General features: G+C 40.5%; 1 protein-coding gene and 1 pseudogene across 9 annotated transcripts in view; one reads left to right on the top strand and one right to left on the bottom strand.

Moving 5' to 3' along the window:
* NNT (nicotinamide nucleotide transhydrogenase) overlaps window positions 1-26,608 on the bottom strand; it is a 91,541-nt gene that overhangs the window by 52,325 nt on the left and 12,608 nt on the right. For all 9 annotated transcript variants that reach the window (XM_021076996.1, XM_021076998.1, XM_021076997.1 and 6 more), the window contains exons 4-7: window positions 25,879-26,096; window positions 21,088-21,175; window positions 14,837-14,925; window positions 14,031-14,218 (exon numbers count right to left, since the gene is read on the bottom strand). In XM_021076996.1, the coding sequence (XP_020932655.1) occupies window positions 14,031-14,218; window positions 14,837-14,925; window positions 21,088-21,175; window positions 25,879-26,096 (583 nt within the window). The remainder of the gene's footprint in view (window positions 1-14,030; window positions 14,219-14,836; window positions 14,926-21,087; window positions 21,176-25,878; window positions 26,097-26,608) is intronic.
* LOC733587 (neuroblastoma RAS viral (v-ras) oncogene homolog pseudogene) lies at window positions 19,619-20,608 on the top strand (annotated as a pseudogene).

The following is a 26,608-nucleotide window of genomic DNA, read 5'->3' as shown; positions in this document are numbered from 1 at the left end:
TACTTCAAACTAAACTCTGAACTCTGTAAGTCAGAATTAATTATAAAAGTAGACAATCAACCCATAAAGAAAAGAAAAAAAGGAAAACCTTGGTGAATAGCTCTCATCTTTGGATTGAAAAGTACCTCCTAAACAGACAGCAAGGCAGAAAATTACAAAGGAAAAACATCAATAGATTTAAATATGAAAAATGTATATATTACTATCCTCAAAAAAACATAAACATGAAAAATTAACATAATAAAAAGCTCATGGAAATTTAAATAAAAACAAAACACTAAGATCCTAATAGATAAATAGCAAATACAAATGGCCCATTCAAAGAGAATGGTAACAACCAAATGAGAAAAAAAGTTCACCTTCAGTAAGAATCAAAGAAATATGAGTATTGGGAGTTCCCCTGTGGCGCAGCAGATTAAAGATCCAGCACTGCAGTAGAGGCTACAACTGTGGCTCAGGTTCAATCCCTGGCCCAGGAACTTCCTCATGCCATGGGTGTAGTCAAAAAAGAAGAAATGAAAACACAAAGAGTAAGATATTTTTTTGCCCTCAAACTGAAAGGGTCAATAAAATCTTAATACTGCTGAAACAAAACAATTAGCTGGGCAATCTACTGATGAGATTATGAACTGCATAATCTTTCAGGAAAGCCTAATTTATCAAATGTGCATCAACCAGCCAAAAATACTGATATCCATTCATTCAGTAACACTGCTGGATTTGATTAAGATTTGATTAACCTTGGGGAAATAAATTGAAATACAGATATAAGAATAAAGCAGAAAAAAATGTCAGAACATTATGTTTAATGGATAAAATCTGGAAATAAATGAAAGGTCCAACTTAGGACAACAGTAGGTCCAAACAAAAAAATTCTACAAAACCATTAAAATACATTTATAAAGAGTTCATAATGATTTAAAATAATAAGGAGGAAAACTTATTAAATGGGGAAAGAAAAAAGATGTATCTTCATCTCAAATAAAAACACATGGAAAAAAGGCTCAAAGGAAATGGTAAAATGTTAAAAGTATTTTTCACTAAGTGGAGAGATCATGAACGATCTTTACATTCTACTTTAGAGTTGACCACACCTCCAACAAAAGTCTTATACTCTTTTTACAAAAATAAAGTACTCCTGCAATAACCACAATCAGTTTTCCCTTTAAGTTGAAGACAGAGATTAAAGAGTTGTACATGAAGAATTAAAATAATTTAGGAATGCCAGTAAACCAATCTGTTTACTTACCAATTGAAAGGGCTTCACTTAACGTCCCTGCTAAGCAAAGGAAGCTCTACAGTTAGGAGAGCCTTTCAAAGAGGGCATCCAAACACATATACAGGGAGACAGAAACATAACAAGGATAGCAAACAGGAAGCTGTGTACATATTTTTATAATATATAACATAGAAGGGAATATATCCTACGTTTAATGCAAATCCTTCAAATACAGAGATGTCCCAAAGTACCCCAGCAACAGCACAGTGTAGAACCTAGATACAAAGATAAAAGATCAAATGAGTGTATCAGATGTTTCAAGACAGAACTGGAGAAGAAGGCAGAAGAGTAAAGAAAAGGGAGATCAGAGGTATTTCTTTAGAGGCACAATTGGACTTTCTCCTTTTGACTGTTCTTTTCTGTTAACTTTTTCATATACGTGCAAACGATGAGATACACAAAAATACCAAGACTCTTGTATTTCCTCAGACCCCTTCTTCTCTACCCCAAAAATCACTATGCTGAAAAACTGGACAAGGAGAAAAAATTGTTTTAATATATTTCCTGGCACAACACAAACTGTGGGTGAATGATTTGGCATCATGTCCAACTTCATGAAATAGTTCTTGGTTTCTTCTGGTTCGTGGACATTAAGGTCCTGGTGAGATTACTCAGTTCCCTCATAGTAGGGAGTCTATTTCCAAACTTTTGCCACAACAGTGGTAGGACATCATGCACTCATAGCCATCATTCAAATATTTATCTAGTCATTGACTCAACTAATACTTATTTAGTGTCTACCATGTGCAGGCTAGATGGGGAAGGAAAATTTTTGGCTCTAAAGTCTAATACTGTAGGACTGAAAGAGGCTGCATTCAAAGGTTAGCAAACAATTTTATTAGTTTAATACCTGAGATATTTATAGCACTCATCTAAAAATTTTAATTGTAGAATTTCCCAATTGGTTGGCCGTTACTGGGGGGTGAGGAGAGGCATTATAGATTAGCATAAGGTATCCTTGAATCTCTGTGCACCAAGAATTGACTGCAGACGGAAAAAATGCCTCACACATGTTGCACTACTTCTAGATGTATGCACATATGGCTGTGATTCATATAAATCTTTCTGAAATGTGATGGAACTCACAGTATCTTTTCCAACTCATGTGTTTTCTCATTTAGTGAATACCAAGATGTAGTTTTTAAAGTATTAGAATTCTAAACTTCTAGAAAAATTGCTTATTTCTAAATATAGCTTCAACAACCTATTGCTATATGGCAAAAGAATATATCACAGGCCTTTACAACACTAAAGTCAAAAAGAGAGGTTTAGCTTAAACTAAATACCAATGGCTTAAGATTTACTGGGAAGTTTTGCAAAATACTATACCTCTCTAAATCAAGTCTAACATGATCATCTGAAATCAATAAATTCACAGATTCTATCTTACTGGGAAAAGAATCAAGCCCTTAAAGACAACCTTAACCACACAAAAGGAAGGAAGGAAGGAAGCAAAAGAAATTAAGAGGAAACTACTAAAAATATTAACAACAAGACACCAGGATGAAAAGGGTTTACCACAAAATTTTACAATGATTCCAAAGAGCATTTAGTATTATTTGTTGGAATTATTCAATAGCATGTAATCAGATGGGGAAATTCCACACTTCCTGGCCTGTAAAGTGTCAAGTTAGGCAGGCTCGGAAAAAAAAACTTTCCTCTTTAACAAGAGCATGGTATATTTAACAATATCGTACCAAAGAGACTAATAATACAAATTGGAATACCCTCACACCATGCACAAAAATAAACTCAAAATGGCTTAAAGACTTAAACATAAAACAAGACACCATAAAACTCCTAGCAGAGAACATAGGCAAAACATTCTCTGACATCAACCGCACAAATGTTTTCTTAGGTCAGTCTCCCAAAACAATAGAAATAAAAACAAAACAAACAAAAAAATGGGACCTAATCAAACTTACAAGCTTTTGCACAGCAAAAGAAACCATAAAACAAAGAAAAAAACAACCTATGGGATGGGAGAAAATAGTTTCTTTCAAACAATGAAACCGACAAGGGCCTCATCTCCAAAACATACAAACAACTCATACAACTCAATAGCAAAGAAACAAACAACCTAATTGAAAAATGGGCAAAGACCTGAACAGACATTTCTTCAAAGAAGATACACAGATGCCCAACAGGCACATGAAAAAATGCTCAACATCACTAATTATCAGAGAAATGCAAATCAAAACTACAATGAGGTACCATCTCACACCAGTCAGAATGGCCATCATTAGAAAGTCCACAAATAGCAAATGCTGGAGAGGATGTGGAGAAAAGGAAACTCTCCTACAGTGTTGGTAGGAATGTAACTTAGTACAACCACTATGGAAAACAGGATGGAGGTACCCCAGAAAACTAAATATAGAACTATCATATGACCCAGCAATCCCACTCCTGGGTGTATATCCGGACAAAACTTTCCTTGAAATAGACACATGCACCCATATGTTCATTGCATCACTTTCACAATAGCCAAGATATGGAAACAACCTAAATGTCCAATGACAGATGAACAGATTAAGAAGATACATGTGGTACCTATATACAATAGAATACTACTCAGCCATAAAAAGAACAAATTAATGCCATTTGCAGCAACACAGATGCAACTAGAGACTCTCATACTAAATGAAGTAAGTCAGAAGGAGAAAGACAAATACCACATGATATCACTTATACTTGGATCTAATATGTGGCACAAGTGAACCTATCTACAGGAAAGAAACAAAGTCATGGACTTGGAGAACAGATTTGTGGTTGCCAAGGAGGAGGGGGAGGGAATGGGATGAACTGGGAATCTGGGGTTAGTGGATGCAAACTACTGCATTTGGAGGGGATAAGCAATAAGATCCAATAACACAGGGAACTATATCTAATCAGTTGTGATGGTACATGATGGAGGATAATGTGAAAAAATATGTATAACTGGGTAGCTTTGCCTGTATAGCAGAAATTGACAGAACATCATAAATCAACTACAGTAAAAAAAATTTTTTTAATAATAATATAAATTGTCGGAGTTCCCGTCGTGGCTCAGTGGTTAACGAATCCAACTAGGAACCATGAAGTTGTGGGTTCGATCCCTGGCCTCGCTCAGTGGGTTAAGGATCTGGCGTTGCCATGAGCTGTGGTGTAGGCTGCAGACACAGCTCGGATTCCGAGTTGCTGTGGCTGTGGCGTAGGCCAGGGGCTACAGCTCCGATTAGACCCCTAGCCTAGGAATCTCCATATGCTGTGGGAGAAGCCCTAGAAAAGGCAAAAAAAACAAAAAGTAATAATAATAATATCAATTGTAGAACATACTTATCCAAACCAAATTAGACTTCTCATGAACAAGCACTAGGAAGAATAATTTTAAATGTCACACACACAATACTATATACATTGACTCAATGCAAGATAGAGCATGTAAAGACATTCTGAAATATGATATTTACACATTAAGAAATGTCATCCTAAGAACACAATTTCACACTGAGGACTGGTGTTCACCAGCATCCTCCTGTCACTACTCTGATTTCCGTTTTCTCCACGCAGTCCATGAACTTCAGGAAAAACGACCGGAGGAGTTCCTGTCATGGCTCAGTGGTTAACGAATCTGACTAGGAACCATGAGGTTGTGGGTTTGATCTCTGGCCTTGCTCAGTGGATTAAGGATCCTGCAGCATTGCCATGAGCTGTGGTGTAGGTTACAGACCGGGCTCGGATCCTGCATTGCTGTGGCTCTGACGTAGGCCGGCGGCTACAGCTCCAATTAGACCCATCCTGGAAACCTCCATGTGCCACAAGTGCGGCCCTAAAAAGACAAAAAGACAAAAAAAAAAAAAAAAAAGATATGAAACAGTTCCATAAGTGGGCCTGACCGGCCTACAGGTTAACTTATCCCCTTTTTGATGACCAGTTCAGAAACCCAGGTGTAGGAGTTCCCGTTTTGGCTCAGTGTTAATGAACCCAACCAGTATCCACGAGGATGCACGTTCAACCAATGGCCTCACTCAGTGGGTTAAGGATCCAGGGTTGCTATTAGCTGTGGTGTAGGTTGTAGACGCAGCTCAGATACCGCACTGCTGTGGCCGTGGCATAGACCGGCAGCTGCAGCTCTGATTCACCCCAGCCTGGGAACTTCCATATGCCACAGGTACAGCCCTAAAAAGAAAAAGAAAAAAAAAAAAGAAACCCAGGTGTAAGCCACAGGGCATCTCATTGCCCTGCCTACATAGATTAGTTCAGAGGTGGGCATGCATGTAACAAAATTAAGGCCAATAAAAATGAGGGAAAGTGTGCTAAGGGCTTCTGAAGACAAAGTTCTTGCTTTTCAAGAGGGAGCCATCAGAACTGGCTTGTCTTGTCCTCCAGATGTTGTGTAAATGGGAGGTCTGAAGCTGCTGATGTCTGTTACCACTCAGGATGAATCCAACTAAGGGGGCAAAGCTGGGAGAATACACAGGAGCACAACAAAGGCCCTGGCACACAACCACCCAGTTAAAACTGGGCTTTTCTCATAACTCCACAAATCTCTTTTCTTGTTTAAGGCGTATTGGGTTGGAATTTCTGTTTCTGGCAGCCACAGGCATCCTAACTGATACACACCAAGACTTTTTTCGAATTTCGAAATCACAGATGGGGTTAAAATATTGGGTCTTTAGCTATAAAGATGTCACCAATGAGGATAAAATGATTTCACACATATATGTATACAGGTGAAAAAAGATAACTGATTATTTAACAGATTCTGTGTGTCAAGAAACTGTTGAACGTTTGATCCATAGATCCATAAGCATAAGTCTCTGATTTAACAGCCCTGTGGTACACAGAGTAACATACAGATAAAATTCCTCCATCTCTATTATCACCAGAGAGGCTGTGTTCATGAACACGGAGATTCCAACCTGAGCTTAAACAGTCGATCAAAAGTCTTTACATGTGAGCTCTACCCTTGGAACCAGAGGGAAATTTTCTCTGCCTAATTATCTGTATAGGAACCAGAGAGAAAGACCAGCAAAAACTTGGCTTTTACAAATTGGATGCCTTGAGATATTTCTAAATGTAAAAAAGTATGAAATATGATTAGTCAACAGCATGTTTTAGCAGATTAGAGAAATCCCTAAAGAACTATTTAAAGAAGAAACCTAAAAACAAGCTTCTATCTAATAATTAAAGAACACATTAAAATTTTTCAAAGATTATCTGAATATTTTACCTGCCATAGCTGTAAAATTCTGTATAGATAAAATTCTTGTCAAAAATCTGTCAAGGCCTTACCATGGTTTCATAAGCTATGAGAATTCTCAAAAAAGAAAAATAACCTACTAAACGTAAATGATAGCACAGAAAGGAAATGCATAATATTCTTATGTATACCATTCTTTGTGTTCCCTCCCATATACGTTTTGTGTGGGTTTTTTTTGCTTTTTTTTTTTTTTTTTTAGCAGAGTCTGTGGCATAAGGAAGTTTCCTTGCCAGGGATCAAACTTGAGCCACAGCAGCAACCCAAGCCCATGCAATGACAACACCAGATCCTTAACCAGCTAAACCACAGGAGAACTGTCTCCCATACACGTTTAGATGTATATTACCTACCAAAATCCCTAAAAAAAAAATTGAAGTAGTGAATATTTATTATACATTTCTTTATAAAATAATTAAGAGGCTTTTTTAAAAATAGAAATACTATTTATTTCCCAACGCATAAAACTTAGGTCAGAATGAGATTAACTGACAAAAAGCCTTAATGAAACGATACCTTCAAAAAATTCAGATGAAGAAGTTCCCTTGTGGCATAGCAGGTTAAGGATCCAGTGTTGCCACAGCTATAGCACAGGTCATAACTGTAGCACGGGTTCAATCCCTGGCTTGGGAACTTACACGTGCCATATGCCATATGTGCAGCCCTAACAAAAAAAAAAAAAAAAAAAAAAAAAAAAAAAGAGAGAGAGAGAGAGAGAGGGATTACATTAAATGAGGCCCTTAGGGTGGGTCCTAATCCAATCTGACTGGTATCCTTAAAACAAGAGAAAAATGTGGACACTAAAAAAGACACCAAGACCATGTGAGGACACACCAAGTAAAGGACCAATCACAATCCCAGGAGAGAAGCCTCAGAAGAAGAAACCAAACCTGCCAACACCTTGACCTTGGAATTCTAGCCTCTAGACTGTGAGAAAATAAATTTCTGTTACTTAAGACCCCTAGTCTTTGAGATTTTGTTATGGTAGCCTTAGCAAATTAACACAACGTTCTCTTATTCCTGGGCACACAGGCAGGCAACAATTCCCAGCTTCCTCCATAGTTTGGTTTGGCTAAGTCTATGGCAGAAGAAACGTGAACAGGGGTGGTGTGTGCCACTTCCTGGCATGCCGCACACACACACTCCTCCATGTCCCTTTTCCTTCTGCAACAGGACAGTACCCTGAGTGACCCTCACAGCCTCATAACGATGATGGCAAGATTGTTGTATCTGAATCCCCAGATGACCACATGAAAGAAAACTGCCCTCCAATGTGTCAACCACCTATAACCAGGAACTGAGCAAGAAGTAAGTTTCTATGATATCTGAGCTCTGGGGTGAACTCAGTCACCCCTGGACCACCCTAACTAATACTGAGACACAAAAAAAAAAAAGTAAAAGGGAAAAGGAAAGAAGAAGAACAGAGGTGCATGTGGAAGTGCTGACTGTAGCTGGAACTCTATTGGTTCACCTGAGACAGCCTCGGCCTCCCAATACTTTTGAACTCAGGGATTGCCAGGGAGGAGAGCACAATGCTTCCCCATCTTGCAACATACTTTGGGAGAAATAACAGACCAAACCAGAAGATAATTCTGTGCCATTAATCTTCCTAACAGGATATTTGTTAAATTTGGCCCAGTTACTAAGTGTGCTCAAACATAGTCTAAAAAGTCAAGCCTGATAAATGGCAATGGAAAACTCCAAAATTCTGGCATATTCCTCTTGATGACAAGTTGCCCTGTCTGTGCTGAAAGCTACCAAGAGGTGTGTATACAGCCTGTGGTTACCAACCCTTAATGTTGCAACATTTAAGTATTTCTCTCCGTCCTTCAAAATTCCCAAAACAAATGAAACTTTGAACAAGCAACATTACAAAATTCCACACAATCACACAATGACCTTAAGGAAAGGAAGGATGGTAGATGAATCAGATTAGTCAGTTAAAAAAAGTTAATTCAAAAAATTGGAAATCACTCATCTATACAGTTCTGTCCTATAAGATCACGATGCTTATAGAATAAAAAGAACAAAATCTGAAAAAGAAATCTTTACTTTAGGGAAAAACCTTGTATAGTCATCAAAACAAGAGGACCTTTGTGGAATTTCACAAGTGAGGAGTATATCACTATATTAATTATTCTCTTGCTTAAAAGAACAAGTTTGAAAATTACTGTGGAAAGTTTTTCCTCTGTACTATATTTCTACTCCTTACAAAAGATGGATTTAAAGAGACAAGCAACATCAGATAGAGAACCAGTGTTGATTTTTCAGGAGACTGAGATCCCTCAGGTTTGGTCTCATTTGTATAAGGCCCTTGCATATCAAGGGAAAACACCCCCTCCCAATTCTCCAGAGTCATGCATAATTACCACAAGGTCCCTGGAGGGGTGTATTCCACAGACCCTATCTGGTGCAGATAAAAATTAAAAGTAGGAGTTCCCATCGTGGCGCAGTGGTTAACGAATCTGACTAGGAACCACGAGGTTGCGGGTTCGGTCCCTGCCCTTGCTCAGTGGGTTAACGATCCGGCGTTGCCGTGAGCTGTGGTGTAGGTTGCAGACGCGGCTCGGATCCCACGTTGCTGTGGCTCTGGCGTAGGCCGGCAGCTACAGCTCCGATTCGACCCCTAGCCTGGGAAACTCCATATGCCGCGGGAGCAGCCCAATAAATAGCAAAAAGACAAAAAAAAAAAAAAATTAAAAGTACCTAATCTGGATTGTGCCTAAAAAGAGGTCTGAGTATATATGGCCTAAGGTATTATAATCAAGCAGTGAATGACTATCTTCCCTCCTGGCTGATAGGACACTTTCTAACTCCTGAACAGAGCTTCCCACTACTTCTTAATTCTATTTACCAAGAGCTAATCATCTCAAACTGCAAATGGAACAAGTGTCCCAGTTTTGAAAATATAAGAAAACTGGCCTCCCAATCTTAAATTAGCCTCTGCAGAGTCTCCATCCAGAGTGTTGTCTCTCCCTTTCCTTGGATAGCACTGGAAAAGTAGCAGGGACTGAACCAACTGAGACCCAAGGAAGGCACCCCCATGAGCTCAGGAACATTTTGCTGAGCCACTGCTGTGTACAGGGCTCTCTGGTAAACAGCCTCCATGGCAGAGGTAAGCCACGCAACCCTGCTGTCTGCACAGGGACATAGGGCAACTAAAGGGCAGTGAGCCTGAGAACTACTGGAATCTGAGGCAAAGGCAATGCTAAGACTGCAGAAGAAAAGGGTGTTCACTATGGAGTCGGAGATGGCAGAAGCTATAAACTACTGGGTTCAGTAGGACCTCAAAAGGCAGAGAAGGGCAGGAGCATCATTCCAGAGAGAAGGAACAATATGTGCAAGGCCTGAAGTCCTTGGCCTCTGTGGAGATAGCAGTAGCCAGCATGACCGAAATCAGACCCAGGGAGCAAGAAATTAGTTTAACACGAGACCCAAAAGCTAACTCGGGACTAGAAACTGCAAAGCAACGAATACCTTACCAAGGGGGTGCAAAATTTAGAGCACAGGTTGGGGGAGGGAGGGAATGGGGTCCAATCCTGATGACTTTAGAAGCCTTTATCTAATGATGCTGGGAACTCGGGTGGTCCAAATTACTGCCATTACTAACAAAACCTCAGGCTTCCCAGTAGTGATGATTCAGTTACAAAATGAGGGCAGGACCTGAGGTGGGGAAGGGGAGCACAGGAAAGTGAGATGACCCTATGATGCTTACGATCTTTAATCAAGGGATCATCAGGAAAGGTTCTAAATGGAGAAGGTTGTTTTGCATCAGGGTAGACTTTACAGTGCCCAATAGAACTCCTTATTCTCACAGGAATTTAGGCACAATTTGCCTGACACACAGTCAGTGCTAAACCACCGTGATTTCTCCTCACCTGACCGATACAATCCCATCCCTAATTTACTGATCAGATTTCCAATTGATTCAGCCTCTCCCAGATTAAATATTCCAACTCTGTGAAAAGTCCCTCTGAAAGGGTTCTAGAATAACAGGAAGCTGAAAAATTGCCCATGTCTTAAGAGGTTTAGTGGAAAAGATGATGAGCACAATCTGAACACAGCCAGAAAACGGGGCTGCCATACTTTTGAACAGTAACCGTAAAGGGCATAGAACTGAACAGGGAGGTGGGGAGCTTTCCCTGGTGCACACTGCACCCCAAAGGGAGACCGTCAGCTGTGCCCTAACTTGAAGTTACCTGCACTAAGTGAAATCCCAGCCCTTAACCCATCACCCAACCCAATCGAGGGGGCCTAGGTGATGGCACAAGTATATGGTACAAGGTACCAGGCAGCATAATGACTAGCTAGCAACAGAAATATTTCAGTCCACCTACAATCGGCCTAAGAACAATGTTTTTGTTTGTTCAGGCCCACTGACTGACATGTGCCTAGGAGGAGTGAAATTTACCAACCCCAGAGGATTGCTACGTGAAGCTAATTAACTGCCTGTGTCCCTCTGTCAACACTCTTATCCACGCCAGGGCTTCAGAATACTCACGAGAAGGATCTCAGTCTAAGGAACCTCACCCTGGAGAATTTCTGACATTTGACTTAATCCCCTTTGGATCCACTCAAGGAAAACTTTAGAACAACTTCTGCTCCAAGAGTCTTACAGGAGCAAAACACACCATCAGGTGACCCATGCAAAGGCTCAGGACAAAGAGCAGTAAGGGTACAATGCCAAGGACACTTTTTCAAAGGGCATTTATACCTTTATATAATCGTTTCCTTTTTTTTTTTTTTTTTTTAATGTTCATGTTTTCAGGTTTCCATCCTCTGGGATATGAAAGACCTTTAGAAAGAACATCTTCTTTCTTATAGTATTCCAATTCGTTTTTCTCTCTGGGGGGACTTACCAAAAAAGTAACAGAAAAGTCCTTTTCAGTACCCACTGTGGCTCAATAGTAACAAATCCGACTGGTATCCACAAGGACATGGGTTCGATCCATGGCCTCACTCAGTGGGTCAAGGATCCGGCATTACCATGAGCTGTGGTGTGGTTGTAGACACGGCTCGGATCTGGCATTACTGTGGCTGTGGTGTAGGCCAACAGCTATAGCTCCAATTCCGCCCCTAGCCTGAGGACTCCCATATGCCTCGGGTGCGGCCCAAAAAAGAAAAAAAAAAAAAAAAAAAAAGTCCTTTTCAGACCAGCCTTCTGAGTGTGAGCCCTGGGTCAATCCACCAGTCAAGGACTTTGTGCAAATTTAAAGTACTCTGAGCAGATGGCTTCTGAAAAGACCAAAAATAGGAAAGACTCAGAGGAACATATGAGTAAAACTTCTTCAGCAAGTCTTAAGACTACCATATAATGTGACCTGTTGCTAATGTACACTCACTATAAACTACTTTTAAAAAATATGACATTATAAGGTCCTAAAAGTCCACATGTGTTTTATATAAGAAGTCTTGAGGTCTCTCACTTACGTTGAGCTTTATAATCAATAATAACTCTCTATACTATGTCCAAATTATCCTCAGTACTTTAAGAGAATGATTTGACCAACTCTTGCTTCATGGGCGCCTCATTTACTACATGAGTAAATGCTCTGGCACCCTCTACTGGCCACTTGTTGTATCCAGTGAGCTAGTAACTCCTCTCTCCAACAAGCAGCCACCTTTCAAAGGTCAGAGAGTTACAGCAAAGGCTCCACACCCTCATCTGTGAAGCCACTTTTGCAACAACTGAGCCAGGAACCACTGCCATAAAAGGAAAGGATGAATCCTAAAGTGCTCTCCTGCCACTGTTTGTTAAAGGGTCTGACCGTGGTTGGCAGGGCCCTTCCTTGTCTGTTCTGCCTCCACCTCCAGTAGCCAAACCTGGACTCACTTCTACACACAGAGGTTCTTCTATGGGCCAACTCTTCTACATTAACCTCCTTGCCTGTCTGGTTCATCTAGCCAGCTCCAGTGGGATGGGGGCGTCCAGAGAGAGCAGCTCACCTATCAGGCATCACCTGAGTAAACAGAGGACAGAAAGAAGAGCCAGGGAGGCCCGTTTTCCCCCACAAGCTCATAGATGTGATGCCAATCGACTTCCTTCCTTTGGGTGGATATTAGCCAGATTTCAGGCAGGGAGGCAAAAGAGAACTTCTTTCCCGTAACTTCATGACAAAGCAACTTCTAATTTTCCACAGTTCTCTAGAAAAAGAAAGGCTCCTTTAGAAGGAGCAAACACAAGTAACCTGAACCCTGTGAGCTCTCGTTATCTGGCCCACTTTATTTTAGAAAAGGAAAAAAAAAAAAAAATCAGAGTCAGCATGGCATTCATTAGTCAATAACAGAAGGAAAGGACAAGAGAAGAGGTAGGAACATAAGAGGTGGAGAGTTTCTTCATTCCCAAATCTTCCTAGATTAAGCTCCTATTTACTGATTAATAATGCTGCCAGGTTTAACATCAATCATCTCTCAAGTAAAAAGTAATCTTTTTTTTTTTGGTCTTTTTCCCATTTCTTGGGCCGCTCCCATGGCATATGGAGGTTCCCTGGCTGGGGTCGAATCGGAGCTGTAGCCACCAGCCTATGCCACAGCAACAGCAACTCGGGATCCGAGCCACGTCTGCAACCTACACCACAGCTCATGGCAACGCCGGATCCTTAACCCACTGAGCAAGGCCAGGGATCGAACACACAACCTCATGGTTCCTAGTCGGATTTGTTAACCACTGAGCCACGAAGGGAACTCCAAAAGTGTTCTTTTGAAGAGGATGTTGCAAAGGATAAAAAGTAAATTTCTGCCATCAAAGAGCTCATGATTTGGTTGAAAAGACCCACTTGCCAAAGAAAATAATTAGAAAGTGACAAAATAGGAGTTCCCTTGTGGTGCAGTGGGTTAAGGATCCAGTGTTGTCACTGCAGCAGTTTGGGTCGCTGCTGTGGTACGGGTTCGATCCCTGTCCAGGGTTCCACATGCCTCAGGCACAGCCAAAGGAAAAAAAAAAAAAAAAAGAAAAACAGAAAGTGACAAAGTATCATATACTTTGTAAAAAATATATCCTGGAAATTCCATAAATACATATATACACACACACACAAGGTCCCCTTCTCTCTCTCATGAGAGAAAAATGATCATCAAAATGTTAATAACAGGCATCTCCAGCAGAACTTCAGATGAGTACTTCTTCATATTTCTCAGCCCTGTTTGAATTTTCTGCAATAAGAATGTAGCATCTTAATAACAGAGTAGAAATCAATTAAAAACAAAGTTATTGAGGGTGTAAACAGAGGGAATTGCTTACAAATGTAATATAGCACACAGAATATATGATCTAGGAGGAACACAGATAAAAATACACAGAAAAAAAGACTAGAAGAAAACACACCAAATTATTAATGACTGTTTTTCTCCAGGGGCTGCAGTGATTTTTGTCTTGTCTGCCTTTCAAGTATGTTTTCCTTTTCTAGAAAGTAAAAAAACCTTAAAGAAATGAAATGCTGAACACTTATTCACTCATTTTAAAACACAGTTAGGAAAAGTGCTTTACCGATAACCACTGATATAATGACACACCTGGAATAAGGGCCGTGCTGATAAGGATGTCCACCTCCTTGCACTGCTGGGCAAAGAGTTTCATTTCGGCCTCAATGAACTCTTTAGACATCTCCTTTGCATATCCTCCCTGTCCCTCGCCAGACTCCTTCAGGTCTACCTCTAAGGGCTCAGCACCCAGAGACTTGAACTGCTCCAAAGCTGCAGCCCTGGGGATTATCAAAGGGAAAGTGGCGGTTATTGTAGACCCTTAATACAGGCCTCGAGATCATCATTTACAGACACATTTTGTATATATTCAAAAGTGGACATTTTCTTTTGATGACTCTGATCAGAGTGTTTCAAGCTTAATCTGCTTCCATCCATTCAGTGCATAGCAAGCCCCCTCACCACCCCCCTAGCCAGCTCTCTAAGGCATCTCCCTTTCTTCACACTCACCAACATCTTTGTTCAAGCCCTACCTAGTGCATGGACACATTCTGAACAGAAATAAAACAGTAGAGCAACATGCTAGAAAGTCCATATAGAAATAACTCTGCTGCCACTGCTAACCTACATGAAAATACAAGACTGAGTTGCTCGTTTGCAATTCTTTTTTAATTATTTCTGCTGTACTTGGTCCACATCCTTAAATTTTTTTCTCCCACTAAATAACACATTTTCACTTTGAAGTTAACCTTGAAAAAGTGGAAACAACTTTTCAGTGGAAAAGAGCTTATAGAGCAGTTTCAGTGTGCTGCCTCAATATATAAAGCCTAAGGAAAATATAACATCCACCTGAAACAAAACGTTTTTACCTTAACAGCCATCACTAGTAAAGCACTCACCTTGTGTCAAATCCCCGAACAATCGCACCCATTGACTTTGCTGCACCTGCAGAAGCGAGCCCAGCGACACCTCCACCAACTATCAGAATCTAGAAAACAAGGCAGAACTGGAATGTTTTAAATAAAGTTATGATTGCCTGATTACCTACAGTCATCAGCTAATAATTCTCAGGGCCTGGTAGGCAGTTAGCATTTATTATCACACCATGTGGTGCTCCTAGTGGTGATCAGTCCTCAATATATGTACTGAGTGGGTAGTCTCCTCTTTAACCGAACCTCCACTGTTTAAAAAAAAAAAAAAAAAGAAAAAGAAAAAGAAATTTAAGTTGCTGGCTACAGCCAACAACTTTCACTAAAAACAGCGTGACCATCAGCACATTAGTGTAAAAGCTATATACAGCACAACCAGCTCACTGTTACATATATTAAAGAGTGACAGGTTTGGAATTCCCCTGTGGTTCAGTAGGTTAAGGACCGAGCATTGTCAATGCAGTGGCTCAGGTCACTGCTGTGGTGTGGATTGGATCCCCCGGCCTGGGAAGTTCCACATGCTGTGGGCACCGCAAAAAAAAAAAAAAAAATTTAACAGATTCTTTCCCACTGTATCAAAGCTACTTCTACTAAAATCCCCAGTGTAGCATTCTAGCTCCCTCTTCCCTTTCAAATTTTAAGATTTTAATATTTTGCGAAGAACATAGAAAACAAGTTTCAAAGATGGATACAACTTTGGTGAAACTACTCCAACTCCTATTTTGAATTCAAAGGAACAGCAGATGACCAACCACCTAATTTTGATACATTTTGAACTAACTGCACCTGAAATCGAAAGCAATGTAACTAATCTTCCTAACCATGGAAGAATTCCAGCCAAGAAAGTCAAAGAATTCCTCAGAAACAAGAATATCCCGCCTTCTAAGAAACAAATAAGAACAATGTTGTCTCCGACCCGGAAAAGACTTCTAGAGAAAAGTCCTATTATACTTCCCAGTCAACTGAAGGCAAGTCCTTGTTGCTACTGAAAAAAAAAAGTCACCCATAGAAACAGTGAAGTTTATAAATTCTCACCCACCCAGCATGCCCACATCTTCTTCTGCCTCTTTAGGACTAGGCTAGTCTAACTGTGCTCCAGCAACCCCTAGGCTGTCTCAGAGACCCTGCAAATTGATCTTAATGAAAATGGTCTGTTTGGAGGGGAAGAGGGGGCATCTACAGGAAAGGGGGCAGAAAGACCAGGGGGAACAAGCTGGCTCTGGGCTCCATTCCCAGTCTACACACCGAAGCCCACCACCACTTTAAAAAAAATAAATAAATGAAATTAAAATAAGTAAAAAAATCACAGGACTGAGCCAAGCTATCCCGAATCAAGAAATAACAAAAAACGCTATTATTTAAAAGACAGGATCCATTCTCCAAAGAGGGAAGAGAGGCTGGAAATGGAGTTAATGATCAATCACACCTATGCTATAAAGCCTCCATAAAAATCCCAGAAGTACAGGGTTTGAAGAGCTTCCCGGAGTCATGCGCCCAAAGGGCACAGAAGCTCCACACCCCTTCCCACATACCCTGCCCTACTCATCCCTCCCAACAGGATGTTCCTCTACTTCCTTTATCACAGCCTTTCATAACAAACAGGGAGACAGTTTTTCTGAGTTCTATGAGCAGCAAATTGATCCAATGCAAGGAGGGGGTAAGTGGGAACCTCTGATTTACAGCCAGTCAGTCAGAAACACAGGTGACAACCTAGACTTGTGATTGGCATCTGAAGGTGGGGGGGCAGTCCTATGGGACTGGACCCTTAACCTGTGAGATCTGACGCCATCTCCAGGTAGTGTTGAAATTTTTAAATTAGGGAGTTCCCTTCGTGGTTCAGTGGTTAATAAACCCGACAAGCATCCCTGAGGGTGTGGGTTCAATCCCTGGCTTCACTCAGTGGGTTCAGTATCCAGAGTTGCTGTGCTGTGGTACAGGTCAAAGACTCGGCTCGGATCCCACATTGCTGTGGCCATGATGTAGGCCAGCGGCTACAGCTCTGATTCGACTCCTAGGCCTGGGAACCTCCATATGCCCCAGGTGTGGCCCTAGAAAGCAAAAAAAAAAAAGAATTGTTAAATTTTACAGCAGTCTGCTGGTGTCACAGAACTACCTGATGTGAGGGACACCCCCACACATTTAGTGACCGGAAGAATCAGAAGTGAAGTGTTCTAGGAATTCTTTTGTGGTGCAGTGGGTTAAGGATCCAGCATTGTCACTGCAGCAGCTCAGGTTGCTGCTATGGTGAGGGTTTGATTCCTGACCTGGGAACTTCCACATGCCATGAATTGCAGCCAAAAAAAGAAGTGTTCTATGTGAAAGTCAAGGAAAGACACAGGAGCAAGAGTGGAGGTCTTCCAGGGAGTTCCTTTTGCAGCTCAGTGGTTAACGAATCTGACTAGGAACCATGAGGTTGTAAGTTCGATCCCTGGCCTCACTCAGTGGGTTAAGGATCTGGTGTTGTGGTGAGCTATGGTGTAAGTTGCAGACACAGCTCAGATTCTGCATTGCTGTGGCTCAGGCGTAAGCTGGCAGCTACAGCTCCAATTAGACCCTTAGCCTGGGAACCTCCATGTGCCGTGGGTGCGGCCCTAGAAAAGACAAAAAGAAAAAAAAGAGTAGAGGTCTTCCAAAACAGTCCTAAATCAGATTATCTCTTCATCTGCAAGATAACGTGAACTCTCTAACATGACCTATAAGGGAGGCCCCACTCCATCCACCCCAACCTCCCTGTCCAATACCTCAGATCACTCTCTACACCTTGCTCACCACACTCCAAGACCAGGGGCCTTATCTATTCTCTATTCTAGAACACACTGAACTCTTTCCCATCCCAGGGCCTTTATAAGTGCTATTCCCTTGGAATAGCCTAGAATACTGAACCCCTGCTTTCTTTCTTCCCATCCTTTAGATCCCAATTCAAATGTCAAAAGCACCTTCCCTACCACCCTAACCATAGTTGCTTGCTCCCATTACTCACCACCGTATCACTCTATTCATTTCTCTTATATCTAAAACTAAATAGACTATGACTAGAAAATAAGTTTCGCATTGCAGGGATTTTGTTTGCCTTGTTCATGCCATATCCCCAGCTCCTAGAACAGTGCCTGGAATGTCATAAGCCATCAACTGATTGGTTTCAGCTCATTCTAGACAAATAAGAACTCTCCATGTTTAAAGGAAACCCAAATAAAATATTATGCAATCTACCTTGATAAATCCATCTACTGTAATTCTTCAGTATCAGGAAAGTGTTTCTGACATGGAACTAAAGTCCCTTAAGCTGCAATTTAAATTCTCAGTCAAGTCACTGTCGCACCTTTTAAAGGCTCATCCCCCTTCCTTGATGCCTCTTCTGTATCACTTGTTAATCCCTTAAATTCACAGCTTTCCTTTCAACTTCCATATACTTCCAGAAAGAGTCTAACCAAATCTGAATAGTGGATTTGTACTTTAAAACATTCATCCAATTTAAGAACAGCAGCCAACCTCTGGCCACTATGGTCCTGAGAAAGAAGTCACAACGTAACCACTTTATCCATCTCACCCTGTGCTGCTTGGGCATTCTTTCTTGGTAAGTATTCTGGCCTCCCTGGAACCACTTGCTATTGTCTTCACCTGGCCTGTTTTTTAAAACAATACATAATTAGAATTCTCAAAGCTGCTATTACCTTTTTTTCCTTTTTTCTAGGAGATTTATTTTGTGTGAGAGCTCTGGATTGATACAACAAAATACTTAAGAGCAGGAAGTACCAAGTAAACCCATACCCTATGAATACGCTCTGCAGACAGATGACAGCATTTAAGGTCCATGTTTCCTATACCTTGTCCAAGTGTTTATGTTGTCATTTAGGGTACGTGGCTTTGAAGGGCCACAACGTTCCCTATTTCACTTAGTCCTCCCCACCTCTCACCAACTGGTCCTCTCTATTCTCAATCTACATTAAAGAAAATGCACCCTTTCCCCCTGCCTAATACCCTGACTACATCCTCTACTATTTTCTGTCCTCTGGACTCAAAATTTGGCAAAAAAGTGAGAAAACCAAGTCTTTCCTGAGCCAAAATGTCATAGTAATTGGGAAGTTGAGAATTTGCTAAATGGTATCATGAAACTTTTTTTAAAATTAGTAATAAATGGAGTTCCCATTATGGCCCAATGGGTTAAGAATCCTACTCCAGCAGCTAGGGTCACTGCAGAGGTGTGGGTTCAATCCCCTGCCCAGTACAGTGGGCTAAAGGATCCAGCATTGCAGCAGCTGTGGCTCGGATTCAATTCCTGGCCCAGGAACTTCCATATGCTGCAGGCACAGCCATTAAAAAAAAAAGTCATCTAAAATTCCTTTAAGAATTCAAGTTAGTAAGTGCAAAACAGAAAAAAAAAAAAAAAAAAAAAAAAAACTAGAACTCCCAGAAATGTCAAAATTCATTGTTTCAGGAGTTCCCGTCGTGGCGCAGTGGTTAACGAATCCGACTAGGAACCATGAGGTACGGGTTCGGTCCCTGCCCTTGCTCAGTGGGTTAACGATCCGGCGTTGCCATGAGCTGTGGTGTAGGTTGCAGACGTGGCTGGCTCGGATTCCGCGTTGCTGTGGCTCTGGCGTAGGCCAGTGGCTACAGCTCCAATTCGACCCCTAGCCTGGGAACCTCCATATGCCGCGGGAGCGGCCCACAGAAATAGCAAAAAGACAAAAAAAAAAAAAAATTCATTGTTTCAAATAATCTTAAGCAGCTTTGAGACTCCATTATATAGGAGGTGGTTCCAGGGTCTCATTTTTCCCAGTTGTGGTTGTAACCTGTCCCAAGCGGAGGTAGGGAGCTTGAGGTTCTTGTTGGTATGAAATGACTGAGCACAAACTGGTGGTGGGAAAAGCACAATGACAATCCCACTGATCCAGAACCACTTTGTAGATAAATATGATCCCACCACAGAGAATCTTACCCAAAACAGATGGTTATACGTGGTGAAGCCTGTCTGCTGGACATACCAGATACAGCTGGACAAGAGGAGCACAGTGCCAAGAGAGACCAATACATGAGGACAGATGAAGGCTTGCCTTGAGTATTTGCAATCAATAAAGGCAAATCATTTGCACATATTAACCCCTACAGGGAGAGATTTAGCACATAAAAGACTCAGATGGAGTTCCCTGGTGGCTCAGTGGGCTAAAGATCCAGTGTTGTTACTGCCATGGCTCTGGTTACAGCTGTGGCACAGGTTGGATCTTGGCCCAAGAACATCCACACACACCACAGGCACAGCCAAAAAAAGAGGGGAAAAAAAATGACTCATGACGTACTTACGTGCTAGTGGGAAATAGGAAACAAGTGTGATTTGCCAGCAAAGGCAGTTGACACAAAACGAGCTCATGAACTGGCCAAGAGTTATACAATTCCATTCACTGAAACCTTAGCCAAGATCAGACAGTGTGTTGAAGATGGCTTTTACACACAGGTGGGAGAAAAACATTACCACAGAATGAAAAGACTCAGCAGCAGTGACTGGATGCTGTATGGGACTGCCATGTGATGCAACAAGATACTTTTAAGGTTCTAGCATCAGAAAAGAGCCACTGTCAAGCTGCACTGACACCCTGGTCCTGACTTCCCTAGAGAAGTGTTCCTGCTGCTATGTTCAGGCTCACAAAGAAGCTCCTGCTACTTCCCCATCTCTCAGTAGAGCCGGATCCTATTCCCTATTTGAGAAGTTCTCAGAATAGCTACCTCTTCACTTACTTGTCTGACTAGAGAAATGAACTACTCCCCAGTAGTTTTCTATCCTGGGTTCTCCCCCAACACACACAGACACACCACCACCACCCCAATTAATGCTTCAAAACAGAGAATCAAACTGTAGAAACATGAAATTTTGTGGAAAACAATGTCTTGAGCTCTAAAATAGCAAATGCTGGTGATTTTTTTTTTTCTTTCTTGCTGTTGAATTTGGAACTATGTTGGTTTTTAGAGAAATGTCATATATGACTGTTTTGCTAAGAATAACATTTATATTGCTGTTTGGTTTGTTTGTAACATGATCAGCTGTATTCTATAAACTGGCGTCTGCTCTGTATTCAGAAATACAATGGTGAATACTGACTTTCGGAGTCTGTTCTCATCTTTTCAACTTTCTTATAAATCTAACTTTCATGATGAAATTAATAAAACTATACACCCCTGACTTTAATTAATTCATAGTATGCAGAAACATTACAAGTTTTACCTACCTTAGCAGGAGGAACTTTTCCAGCAGCTGTGATCTGACCAGTAAAAAACCGTCCAAAATGGTTTGCTGCTAGTACAACAGCCTTATAACTTAAAAAAAAAAAAAAGACAAATAAATGGATAAATAATTCTATAAAGTGAAAGAACGTAGGTTGAAAATTGCAAGTATTAAAGAATAACAACTTAGGAGTTCCTGTCGTGGCACAGCAGAAACAAATCCGACTAGGAACCATGAGGTTGCAGTTCAACCCTGGCTTTGCTCAGTGGGTTAAGGACCCGGCATTGCTGTGAGCTGTGGTGTAGGCCAGCAGCTGTAGCTCTGACTCAACCCCTAGCCTGGGAACCTCTATATGCCGTGGATGTGGCCCTGAAAAGACAAAAGACCAAAAAAAAAAAAAAAAAATCATAGCTTACATTTATATAGCAACTCCTATCTGTTAAAAACAGTCCTAGGTGCTAGAGATATACCTACTCCTCCAATCTTCACAACAATCCTATAAATAAGTATTATCTTTGTCTTATAGGTGAGGAAATTGGGACATAGAGAGATGAAGACATTTGACCAAGGTCCCTCAGCTAATAAATGGCAGAGCCAGATGTCTAACCCTGGAGTCCTGTCTACAGAGACACACTCTTATCCATGATGCTCCCTGACTTCTTCACAATGAGCTTTGCAGAAGGTCAGCTGGGATAAAAAAAGAAACTAAGGAATGAGAAAATAGTAACACTGGTTTTCTTTGACAACTGGGACTTCAAATACTTCAAATTTTTGTTTTACTTTATTGTCCCAATTTTCTTGATGACTGTGTACTATTTATATAGTAGGGGTGAAATCATTAAAATTTCAAAAATCAAATTGGCTATATGCTTGTGCATAATAAAATTCCAGCCTCCCACAACAAAAAACACCTCCCTTGATCTCCAATGGTTGAAACCATGGGATTTTTGAGACAATGACCTCAGTTTGAGTCCAAGTTCTACCACACTAGTGTTGTAACCCTGGGCAAATTTCTTTAATTCTCTAGTCCTTTGTTTCCTCATCTCTAAAATGGGGACAAACACAGTCTCTTAGTGTTGTTATGAGGGCTAAATGAGATAATATACGTAAAGCACTTATAAAATCTATCAAACATGTTTTTAGCTAAAGAAACAATCTATGTGGAGCTCCTACTGTTGCTCACTGGGTTAAGAACCCAATTAGCATCCATGAGGATGCAGGTTCAATCTCTGGCCTCACTCAGTGGGTTAAGGAACCATGCTTGCCACAAGCTGTGGCATAGGTCACAGATGCAGCTCAGATCTGGCACTGCTGTGGCTGTAGCATAGGCCAGCAGCTACAGCTCCAATTCAAGCCCTAGCCTGGGAACTTCTATATGCCACAAGTGCAGTCTGAAAAAGAAAACAAAAACAAAACTCTATGCATCAAAAACTAGTTAATATACACCATCTTTTGTTTAATAGGATTTTTTATTACACTAACTTAATTACCTATTACATTAATTTCGTTTTCATATTATTTTATGCTTTAAAGGCACTTTTGCACACTCAGTAGTACATACTCTAATATTATAATTAAAAAATTAATATCATAATGTGAATATTATAATGAAGATCCACTTGCTAGCTGACAAAAAAACCTTTCCCTGGTTATTTTTTTGTAACATAATACTTGATACAGTAATTAATGCAAAAGCGGGAGTTCCCATTGTGGCTCAGTGGTAACAAACCTGACTAGGATCCATGAAGATGTGGGTTTGATCCCTGGACTCTCTCAGTAGGTTAAGGATCCAGCATTGCTGTGAGCTGTGGGGTAGGTCACAGATGCAGCTCGGCTCCTGCATTGCTGTGGCTGTGGCATAGGCCAGGAGCTGTAGCTCTAATTTAACCTCTAGCCTGGGAATTTCCATATGCCATGGATGCATTCCTAAAAAGCAAAAAATAATAATAACAATAGTAATTAATGCAAAAGCATGTAATAGTAACCTCTGTTACTTTAAATCATATTAAAGCAAGAAAACAGTATTTTTAGATATATTATTTGTTAGTCTTACTTCTGATTTCAAGTGATAGAAATTTTCAAAGAGCAAAGTGACAGAAATTTTCAAAGGCCACTGCAAGGAATTAATTTTGGAATTAGCATTTTAAAAGATTCAGTTGCTATCTTAAAAAAAATTCACAAAAGCAGGACTAATTGCACAGGAAAATGTTGATAGTGGGAAAAAGTGATAAAAGTGGGTTTTTGATGAGAGCAAAATGGCTCAGAATGAACAGCAATGAACTCCAAGGAACACGTCTTCATGGGTAATGTGGTTGCGTAAGACAGATAATGATTGTGTAAGTAAGTACACTAGATTATTTATCTCAAACTAGGCATATCAGCTCAGGGCATAAGACAGTGATTCTTTAAAGCGCATCCCTGAATCCCCAAAAGTTCAAGTGTCAACCAACTCCGGGGCCATAGTGGGTTGGGTAGAGAGGAGAGAGAGAATGTTTCTGGAAAACTTTCCACCCCTCATTCAGCTAAGACCACTCTCCTCTTACTGGATTTGTTCTGGGATTGGTTTTATTTTGCTTTGGCCAGACCAAAGCTTGTGGAAGTTCCCAGCCAGGGACTGAACCCGAGCTATAGCAGCAACCCAAGACACTGCAGTGATAACGCCAGATCCTTAACCTGCTGCGCCACAAGAGAATTCCTTATTGGATTTGTTTATATTGCCTCATATTCCATTTGCTCAAAAGATTCCTCAGCTAGAAACCACTGATCTAGAGCTGGGATAACCTTTCACATAGGTGCATTTCACATGACAAAAATCAATAGCACCCTTAAAACTTTACATTGTACTTTTTCTGTATAAAATTTTAAGTATCACATCACATAACTCTTCTATAAACTAAGTATGACAAAAGTTTATTTGGTCTCTTAGTATTCATATCACAAAAAAAATCTTCAAACTACCTGCCATATTATCTAAGAACAAAATGTGTTAACTTGTCATTTTTGCTTACTGCATCTCATTTACATTAAAAGTGAACAGCTGAACCCAAAGTAGAATCTGTGGCACGTTTGATATGCTACTTCTAAGATATGAAACCTAAGAAAGCTTTCAGCTCATGTGTTGGCAATAAAAGGCATAATTCAGGTTAGTCATTTTTCATGCACTGTTTTTATTTTTTAACATTTTCACTTGTTGGTGCCTTATTCATATTAAAAATTGTCACTGACGGTTTCCATGCTTAAAATATAATTCAACTAGTTTCTTACATGAGCTGATTTCATAAGCATCATCTGATTTCCAGACCTTTCCCACTCTCTAGGCAAAAGCAGCAACATACTGCACTTACAGTTATTCCTTTCCCTGCCCTGTGGCAGGCACACTACACAGTCATGGCCACATTCCTCAAGCTGAATGGGCCTTAGAAGTCTCCACACAGCCCTCAAGGCAATAAATGGGGAATGCTTTAGTGCAAATGAAGTTTACTGCCATCTTGACCATAGTTAGCCCTCCGTTATCAATATCGGTTTTGATACCTGATGACACTTCCTCAAGTGCATTTTCCCTATTCATGATGTTATGAAATTACCTATGCAAATATAATTAAAGTGCTAAATCTACCGATACGTATATATTAGATTGAATCATGTGAAACTTCTAATATCCAACCATTTTTGACCCTATAGCAAGTTATGTTAACTAAACTTATTGCAGTAATAATTTCATAATATATGCATATATCAAATCATCACTCACACCTTAAACTTATATGATGTTCTGTGTCAACTATATTGCAATAACACTAAGGGAAAAACAGTAATTTCAATCTAATATATACATAAATACACATATATACACATATATGTGAAATATAATGGGAATAGTATATTCCCATTAAAATACAGATAATTCCAAAGAATAAAATTTGGGACATTATGCATTCAGAAATCAGAACTACTTCCTTAGCATAGACTCAGAGGCCTTATAATTAGTAAACTAAAATAAGACATTCAACATTGCGCCCTTTCTCCTTCTTTGTAACTGTCTAAAAAAAAGTACCATGGGAGTTCCCGTCATGACTCAGCAGTTAAGGAACCTGCCTAGTATCCATAAGGATGAAGGTTCAATCCCTGGCCTTGCTCAGTGGGTTAAGGATCCAGCATCACCCTGAGCTTCAGTGTAGGTCACAACTCGAGGTCCCACATTGCTGCGGCTGTAGTGTAGGTGGGCAGCTGCAGCTCATCCTGGACCCCTAGCGTGGGAACTTCCTATGCTGCAGGTACGGCCCTAAAAAGACAAAAAAAAAAAAAAAAAAAAAAGGAAGTACTAGATCTGTATGAATTTTAAATCATTTGTTCTAAATTGTTATCACTCTCCTTGCTACTGACTTCAAAATGTTAGCTACTACAAAATATGTCTACTATATTAGATTTTTGAATAATTAGAAATTACTAATACTAGGGTTTACATAACATGCAGGTCTTCATGAAAACAAATATTTAGAAAAATATGTGTGCGCTGCATTTAAAATAAAGTCATTTCCATTGGTGGAAGGAAATACTTCTTCCCTTCTGCCCATGAAGATTAAAAAGGCATGTGCGATAGCATGCAAAGTGAAGAGCCATTTCCCACTAATGACTGTGAAACAATACGAGTCTTACAGTGCACTCTCAGAAGGCTGCGCTCTCCAACAATTATCACAAGTAAAGTCATTGTCAGCAAGAGATACAGTGATACAGTGAACATGAACAAGTACCATTGTGCTTTTTGTTCAGCTGGAATGGAAAAGAATCAACCTACCCAGCAATGTTGGCCATGGAGCTTAGTGCATCATATCCCTGAGCAATTGTGACTCTTGGAACTTGGTCCATCGCCAGAACTGTAGTTTTCCTTTTGGAAAGTTTATTTAGCAAGTCTGGATTTTGGGCTGGGTAAATAAAACTAATCAAGGTTGCCGATGTTTTTAGAAGGTCAGCTTCATGAACACCTAATGTTGGATTAAGCATAGGGGCTCGCACCTGAGAAAAAAGTCAAGTCACCGATTAAAAATGTAAATGCCTTTATCATACCTTTAAGTAAACAGGACAATTAAAATAATATGCCATGATTGAAACAACAGTTCAGAAAGGATCTCTCAGCAATAAAATTCTGACTAAATTCCTCAACAAAATAAGGCACACAAAGACCTATGGAACCTATCGTCTGAGTGAACCTATGACTGGGGCAGAGTAAAGAGCACACAAACAGGGAGGTAGGGTCAGGACAGGTTTGACAATGAACTGCAGAGCAGTAAAAGAAATATGCAGTTTCCACAACAAATCTGTCCTCCCAAAACCTATTACCCTGGTAAAATTGGAGTTCCCGTAGAGGCACAGCAGAAATAAATCTGACTGGCATCCATGAGGACACAGGCTCGATCCCTGGCCCTGCTCATTGAGTTAAGCATCTGGCATTGCCATGAGCTGTGGTGTAGGTTGCAAACATGGCTCAGATCCTGAGGAGCTGTGGCTGTGGTGTTGGCTGGCAGCTA

The sequence above is a fragment of the Sus scrofa genome, chromosome 16 (genome assembly GCF_000003025.6).
Source record: "Sus scrofa isolate TJ Tabasco breed Duroc chromosome 16, Sscrofa11.1, whole genome shotgun sequence".
NCBI classification, from domain to species: domain Eukaryota; kingdom Metazoa; phylum Chordata; class Mammalia; order Artiodactyla; family Suidae; genus Sus; species Sus scrofa.
Note: the sequence above shows the minus strand (reverse complement) of the source record. Positions and strands in the feature narration are given on the sequence as shown.